The 8,596-nt window shown below is 38.8% G+C and overlaps 1 protein-coding gene across 1 annotated transcript; it reads right to left on the bottom strand.

Annotated features, from left to right (window-relative positions):
* Nucleotides 1-2,257: 2,257 nt before the first annotated feature.
* LOC115967124 lies at nt 2,258-3,007 on the bottom strand. Its single transcript, XM_031086203.1, has one exon. The coding sequence runs from the start codon at nt 3,005-3,007 to the stop codon at nt 2,258-2,260; it is 750 nt and encodes a 249-aa protein (XP_030942063.1).
* Nucleotides 3,008-8,596: the final 5,589 nt, after the last annotated feature.

Raw genomic sequence — 8,596 nt, 5'->3', positions numbered from 1 at the left:
ATTGCCATCAAACTCATTTCTTAAAAATTGAAAACACGCAGTTCTTAGTTTTCATTCTCATAACTCAAAAATTTGAGATATGAGTTATGGAAAAAAAACTGAAAACTCAATCAAATTCTTTTTCACTTAGTGGGTCTCAAGGATTTTGGGTTTTGAGTGATGAGTTTTAAGTTATATAACTCAAACCACCTCAATTCCGACATCCTCTTATGGGGTTTTTGGTTTAGGCAAAATCATCACTCAATACTCAATTTCCATAACTTAATTCTCAAAATTCATGGGTCCCACTACAATTAAGCTTGTTTGGTTTTGTTCCCATAACTCAATTTTCATCACTAGAAACTCAAAAAATTGAGTTTGGGTGATGAAAATCGAAAACAAGTTTTTATTGTTTTTGAATCATGAATTATGAGTTATGTGGCATTCTTGTAAATTTTGGCAAACATGTGGGACCCAACTCAATGTCAAGTCCACATCAAAAATCAGGTGCCAACACTCTCTTTCTTCTTGTATTTTTCTTTTTTCTCTTCTTTTTTCTTTCTTTTCTTTTCTTTCTTTCTTTTTTCAATTTGTACGCTTCTCTCTTCTCTTTTATGTTTTTTTTTTCTTTCTTCTTTTCTCATTTCTTTCTTTCTTTCTCCTTCACCCAAATTTCTTTGCTCTCAACTTTTTCTCTTTCTTTTCTTAGATTTTTCTTTCTTTCTTAGCACTCCAATTTGGGTTGTAATCTACGTTTATGGTTTTTATTTATTTCTTTATTTATTTATTTAGAGTTTGTGTGTTTTATGGGAGAATTTGTTGTAGTGTTGAAGGTGTTGGTGGTGTGAGTGGATCTACTATGGTGGATGGGTTTTACTATGGTATTTCAAGGTAAACGTATCGTAGTTACCCCGGAGCTCATCTTTCTTTCGGCTATCACGCGTATCCTCACAAACATGCATGTCACTATTCCTCCTTCTCCTCTCTTCCATGTCATGGGTGCCATAAGTATACAAACCGCAACCCCATGGAGCCTCCCTTCCTCCTGTGCTCTGGCTAGTATAGAAGAGAACCCTTCTGCACACAACAAAAATAGATAAGGTGATAAAGGGTCTCCTTGACGGAGCCCACGAGATGGACAAATATTACCATAGGCCTTTCCATTAATACGAACAGAAAAAAAGGTGGATGTCACACAGCTCATCACCCTATCAATCCAACACTCAGGCAAAACCCAACTTAGACATAATACCCTTCAGGAAGCTCCATTCAACCCTATCATATGCTTTACTAACATCCAATTTTAATGCCATATAGCCCCTTTTACCCGATCTCCTACTATTCATAGCATGTAAGGTTTCATATGCAACTAGGACATTATCAGTGATCAACCGCCCAGGAACAAAAGCACTTTGGCATGGGGAAATCAAGCTAGGGAGAATCGATTTTAATCTGTTGGCCAAGACCTTTGAAATGATTTTATAAATTACATTACAGAGGCTTATAGGCCTAAAATCCGAGATTCTCTCTGGTGACTTAATTTTCGGTATAAGAACAATATGAGTATAATTTATCTCAGGCAACATTATACCAGAATTCAAAAAATTCAACACAGCAGCTATCACGTCATCACCAACAATATGCCAAAATTTTTGATAAAATAAAGCATTCATACCGTCTGGGCCAAGAGCCTTTGTTGGTCCCATCTGAAACACCGCTGCTTTGATCTCTTCCGCACTATAATCACTGGACAAAAATTCTATCATATCTGTGGTCACTTTACAGTGCACTGTGTCAAGGCACTCCTCCATTTGGTTGCTGCCACCTGAGCTATAAATACACTCAAAATAATTAGTTGCCACCCCCGCTATTTCTTCAACCTCCTCTACCCAATTATTTTGCTGGTCTCTAATTCCTTGGATAAAGTTTCTCCGTCTTCATTGTGAGGTCTTGGAATGGAAAATTTTGGTATTTTATCCTCGTGTTTGAGCCAAGAGATCCGAGAACGTTGATGCCAATAAATTTCCTGCTTACGTAGCGAAGCATCGAGGTTCTTGCTAGCCTCTAAAAATTCTGCCCTTGTTTCTTCAGTCGGTTCACAGACACTTAGGCTCTCTACCCTCCTTTGAAGCCTTTTAATTTCTTCAGTATCCAGATCAGTTTTTGCTGAGCCCCACGTAAACAATTCTTCCCCACATTTTACTATTTTTTCTTTGACTCTAGCCAAGGCCGAACCTGCTGCCCCTCCCCTCTCATTCCACCCCTCATTCACCTTCCCTTAACATTCTTCATCCAAAAGCCACGCCTCCTCAAACTTAAACCCACGTATGCCTTTTGCTCGCACTCCCCTGTCAGTTCTAGTTTGTAGCAAAATAGGGCGATGATCTGAAGCATGAGAAAACAAATGACAAACTGTACTTGCTGGGAATTTTTCTCTCCATGCCGTGTTAGCAACAGCCCAATCTAGTCGCTCCCTCGTATTAGCAGTCCCTGGGCGTTTATTGTTCCATGTTAATGGATAACCATGAAAGCTCAGATCAGCCAAGTTACAAGAGTCCAAGGCAGAACCAAACTCTTCCATTTGCTTGTACAGTGGTGGGTGCATACTGTGCTTTTCAGAGGAAAATAAAATGGCATTGAAGTCCCTTATACAACACCAAGGCCCATCAACAAAACTAGATATGCGTTTTTGACTTGCCTCAGCCCAACCATAGAAGCCCGTTAAGTACCAGACATACCCATCTTCCTCCACAACCTTAGCTAGAATATGGTGCTCTGTATAGTTGATCACATCTAATTGCACCTCTGCCTTCCAAAGTAGTGCCAATCCCCCTCCTGTGTTCGGTTTCTTGACTATCAATTTATTCTTAAATGGTATATCTTTACAGTGAATCTCATAACCCTCTTTATCCAAGTGAGTCTCCATTAAAAAACACACCATGGGAGCTTGATCCCTCACAATCTTGCGAAGGCTTCGAACTGTCCAAGGGTTCCCAAGCCCTTGGCAGTTCCAACTTAACATCCTCATTGTGCTCGGCAAGGGTGATCCTGCACCCCTGCCACTTTGCTGATAAGATCATCCTCGTGTATCTTCTCACGTTTACTCATCTGACCCCCCAACTCTGCTTCACTGTCCACTTCTATAAGTTGCACTCCCCGTTTGCCCAATATCGTGTTGGGCTCAGTAAGTCCTGATTTTTTACTTCCTTCACTCACACGGGCTATCCCGGTCCATGTGGGCTTTAATTTAGTCCCTTTTGGCCCATTACTTGCCTTCTCTTCCACATGCTGACTTTCCCCTGGCCCCACATTCTTTTCTTCATTCCTTACTATCCTTTCTTCATGCATCACGTTTGTTTCTTCATGGGTTACGTTCCTTACTTCATGCACCACGCTCCTTGGATCATGCAGCAATAACTCCTCATTATTCCTATTTGATTTCGAATTCCTCCCCAAATAATTAATACTCATATTGCCCATTGATAGCCAATCCATATTCGTTTCAACTTGCGCTGAAATCTCGCCCCCATTAACTCCAGCCTCTTTATTATTCCCTGCTTTACCATTATTCCCTTTTCCGTTACCTTCTTGCTCGCTAGGGTTTACCCCATCGTGATTGTCAGCCGCCGCCTTACCCAGACTGTTGGGTTTCACTCTTCCTTCATCCTCTGCCGTATCGTTTCTGGACTGCCTCCCTGGGTTTGGCCACATCCGCCCCCCACTTGCTTTCAACCACTCGCCATATTGCAGAGGAGCTTCCTTACCATTCTTTGTTAATGCAAAGTACTTCGCACAGTGCTTAATATCATGCCCCAGCAGCCCGCAATGGTGACAGAACATTGGCAAGCGCTCATACTTAAACGTGGTCCAGACTTTTTCCCCATCCGATCTTGCTAGATAACCTCCCCGCCTTAACGGTTTGGATATTGGAATGGCCACCTTAACTCTCATGAACAGGTTTTGCTGGTCTTGCCTTTGTCTCCATTCGACTTCTTCCACTACACCCAATCAATTCCCCACCTCTCTCGCAACTCTGGGACATGCCATATCAAATGGAGCATCCCAAATTTGCACCCATAGAGGGACTGCTTCAAACTGAACATTCTTTGCTGTCATCCCTGATTGCCATTTACGCAACATTAAAACTTGATTATCAAATGTCCACGACCCGCCTTTCCATACCCGCTCCATCTCAAACTCTGATTTGAATTTAAATTGGAATAGGTTTGCCCCCACCTCGATAATTTGCAGCTCCTCATTCCGCCCCCAAGCTCTTCTCAACGTATTCTGAGCTGCTTTCTTGTTAAAAGGCTTACACGTAAGAATTTTCCCAATTAGACTTAGCACACAACTTTCAATTTCTTCCTGACGACCCTCCTCTGAAATAGCAATAATCTCTTCTTCTTCTATAGTCAGCTTCATATTTTCCAAACTATTGATGACTTCCTCCGCCATGGTAACTATGAACTTGATGTAAGTAAAACAGCACAAGAAATAAAATCATACCCCCAGGTCACCTGAGGGAGGGAGATATCTCGTAGTCACACGAGAGAAAGAGCTCCTATCGAAGGAGAGAAAGTGTTTCCGGTAATGTTTATGTATTAAAATCAAATAATTATGATGATATTATATATCAACGGTCATCTAATAAGCTAATAAGCATATAGCTGTATATGAAATCAATGTATTAAAATTATAGCTATTAACCCATGACATTATAATACATTAAAAGTCATTCTTATCACATTTGGTAAGTTTCTGAAATAGGTAAGTAAAATAAGACCGAAACATTAGAAGATATTATATTTTAATTTGAAATACATAATTTTTTATAAAAATATCTAACTATCTGATAACGCCTTAAAATGTATACTTGTTATATATTTATATGGGCGTTATCTCTTTATTATTAAGCTTAATTTGTATAATTAAGCAATGATTTGCATAAGTCCCTATTATTTATCTTTAAATAATTTCTTGAATAAAATGTCATTCATTGGGTGTAATTTTCTACTTTTAGGAAATCATGTGGAAAAAATGAGTTTACAAGAGTTTGTGAGAGAATGGAAGCCAAACTAGAACTAAAGAGGAGTTAAAGGACCATGCTTAAATGTCTAAGGAGGTGCTACTAGAGTGCTTGGGATGTTTACCATGTTTGGAAGCTTCAAATAAGGAAAGAAATCAAAGAGGCAAAATCTGAAAAGGAAAAATCAGATTTGAGCACTGATCAGTATTTTGGCAGTATCTTTCTCCTCAAAAATCCAATTGACTCAACACCGGATGGGTTGGAACCGTGACTTAATTATCTACCACTTTCCAGTTTTGGGTTTTTCGACACAAGCTGTTTCTATCGAGACTTATGAAATAAGAAATTTCAGATTTGATTTTTGGCCTATACTGAAATATTTGTATAGGGTTTCTTCTCTCACAACCCCAGACATATATAAGGCTTATTTTAAAGGTCGTCGCACATGCAGATAGCAACCTAGTTCATCATTCTCTCTGAAGAAGCTACTGGTGCGCACTACAACAAAATGTGCTTTTAGCGACGAAAATTAGTGAGGAAATATTTTTCGCCACTAAAAATACAACTTTAGTGACGAAATATGAATTTTCGTCACTAATAATGAAAAAAATTATAACATTTAGAGATGAAAAAAAAATTCATCACTATTGTGATCTGAAAAATGGGCACCAGCGAAGGGAAACTTTGGCGCGAGCTTAATTAATGTATAGCAACGAAATATTTCGTCGCTAAAAGTTGAAATTTTTAGTGACGAAATATTTCTTCACTGTAGGTATTGTTGTGGATAGTATTAGTGACAAAAATCCTTTCGTTGCTATAAGGAAGAATTAGTGACGAAAAATAATCATCACTAAAAATAATAATAGTTTTGCACTTATATGTTTTTAGCAACAACATCACTATTCGTCACTAAAAGTATGCTTTAGCGACAAAATATGAATTTCGTCTCTAAAAATCTTAACAAAGCCCGGGTTCTTTTCTGACGAAACTGAAATTCGTCGCTAAAAACGTAAAAACCATACCTTTTACGATGACAAAGTGGGCATTGGCGACGGAAAAGAATTCGTCGCTAAAGAGGTGAGTGTAAACCCCCTTTGTTTCGCTTTTCCCTTTTCATTTCTTCCCTTCCCTCTTTTATGTCAGCTCCCAAAATATCAGAACCCAAACGACGCCGACATGGAGAAACCCAACCATTGCCGATAAGCTCTCACCAAACCGTTACCGGTATCTCCATTCCGTTGCCGATAAGCTCTATTCCGTCATCGATAAGCTCCATTCTGTCACCGATATCTCCATTCTATCATCAATAAGCTCCATTCGGTCGCTAATAAGCTCTCACCAAACCGTCACCGATATCACCGAACCGTCACCGATATCTCCATTCCGTTGCTGATAAGCTCTATTCCGTCGCCGATAAGCTTTATTCTCTCGTCGATATCTCTATTCCATCCGATATCTCCATTTCGTCGCTATCGATCTCGCCATCCTTTTCACCGTCAATATCGCCATCGATCTCATCGTTGATCTCATCCAACGACTCTTCCTCTTCGCCGATCCTTCACCTTCAACCGATCCTTCACCTCCACTAGCGATCGTTCGCATTTCCTACCGGCGACCCTTCGTATTCCCACTGCTCTATAAGTTATTCCCTTGTTCTTTAATATCGCATTCCCACTTACCACTACAACAAAATGTATTTTCAATGACGAAAAAATTCGTCACTAAAAGTCCAGTTTTTCGTCACTAAGGACCTTTAGTGACGAAATCGATCCTTAGTGACGAAATTCATTTCATCACTGAAATCCTGTCACTAAAAGTCCTAGTGACGAAATATTTTGTCACTAAAAGTCTGATTTGATTTTTTTTTTTTTAACTTTTAGCGAAGAAAACGTTTCGTCTCTAAATGTTTTCCTGCTAAAAACACCATTCAATGACGAAAACATTTCGTCACTAAAAACACTTTAGTTTATTAAATTATATTTAGTGACAAATAATTTCGTCACTAAAACTATTTTCGGACACATATAGTAACAAAAAAATTCGTCACTAAAACTATTTTAAAGAAAATCCAGGCACATATAGTGACGAAAATTTTCGTTACTAAACTATTTCTTACAAAATTTTGCTACATTTAGCGGCGAAATATTTCGTCACTAAAACAATTTTTGGTTGCTATATTTGTGACGAAAAAATTCGTCGCTAAAAATTATTTTTTGTTTTTATTTTTTTCATGGCTTTGATATTAACCTGTAACTTGTTATTACATTATTAAAACCTCACATTTGAATAATACATTTATTTCAACAACACATTTATAGAAAAAGATCCATACATTCCACAAGTAAAAAATAAAACAAGTATCCAATTCAAACTCCTTCCATACAATAATTGTTTGCAACATATACAATAACTCAAGATGTTTTATAACAATACAAAAAGTGTAGCATAATACAATTAGAACTAACGGAAAATGTCCTCAGATGATGAAACTGATGAGTCTTCAGATGATGAAGATTCCAAGATAAATTCCTACATCACTAGGCAGTTCAAGAAGTTCATGAAGAATGCCAATGTGAAAGGTTTTGACAATGATTGTGAGCAATCGAGTTCTTCTTAATTCAAATGTAAAGATAAAGGGAAGAAGGATGCTAAGGATGGCAGTCAATACACTATTCCCTCCAAACCAAAGTGCTTCGAATGTAAAGGTTTTGGACACATGAAACAAAAATGTCCAACATATCTCAGGTCGATTGGGAAAAGTAAGGCTCTTGCTACTACCTTGAGTGATACCAAGCTTGAGACTGAGTTAGATGATAGTGATGACGAGGGAATCTTGAGCGCTTTCACTGCTACAGTTGATCCTACTGAAGGGATTACGAAAACCGTAGATGATGAAAAGCACTTAGTGCAATCTAAGTTTGAGACAATGGATGAACAAGATAACATTCATACAGCCTATGCAAAATTGTACAAGGTTGCTAAAAATCATGAGAAATTGTATAGGCTAGCCACCAAGAAGCTAAGTGTAAGGTTGAATTTAATCAACCATTTTATTGGCTTTATTCTGTGCCAAATTTGCTTGTATTTCAGCATTTAGTAACCATGTATTTAGGTGGGTTTGTTGTAAGGGTAGTGAGTGAGATAGAGTGTTGATTGCTCAAGAGTGTACAAGAAAACAGAAATTCGCGGCTTGTTCTCGCGGGTGGCTCGCGGCTTCAAGCCGCTAGACGCAGCACACGTGCCAAGCGTGCCAGAAGGTGAACAGTCATGCTAGTTGGAGCACTACAGGACAAAACAGGACAACTGGCCATACGGTTATCTCGCGACTGGTTCTCGCAACTCAGTCAAGTCGCGAGGCCAAGCCGCGAGCCACCCCTGTTTTGTAAAACCTGACGTTTCACATTCCTCTCTCACTCCAGTATAAATACTCCTTATACCCACAAATGAAAGAGAGCTTCCAGAGAGAATTTTTAGAGAGAAACCCTAAAGAAAAACAAGATTGATTCACCTACAATCTATATATTAGAGTCTCTTCAAATTTCTCAACTCTCTTCCTCTCCGTTGTCAAACCCTTAAGAGGCATTTTACCAA

The sequence above is a fragment of the Quercus lobata genome, chromosome 11, assembly GCF_001633185.2.
Source record: "Quercus lobata isolate SW786 chromosome 11, ValleyOak3.0 Primary Assembly, whole genome shotgun sequence".
Classification (NCBI taxonomy): domain Eukaryota; kingdom Viridiplantae; phylum Streptophyta; class Magnoliopsida; order Fagales; family Fagaceae; genus Quercus; species Quercus lobata.
The sequence above is the reverse complement of the archived record's forward strand: the minus strand, read 5'-3'. Positions and strand labels throughout refer to the sequence as shown.

What these genes read in the sequence shown, in the direction of transcription:
- LOC115967124 (XM_031086203.1), bottom strand. Translation starts at nt 3,007, where the DNA reads ATGAGGATGTTAAGTTGGAACTGCCAAGGGCTTGGGAACCCTTGGACA.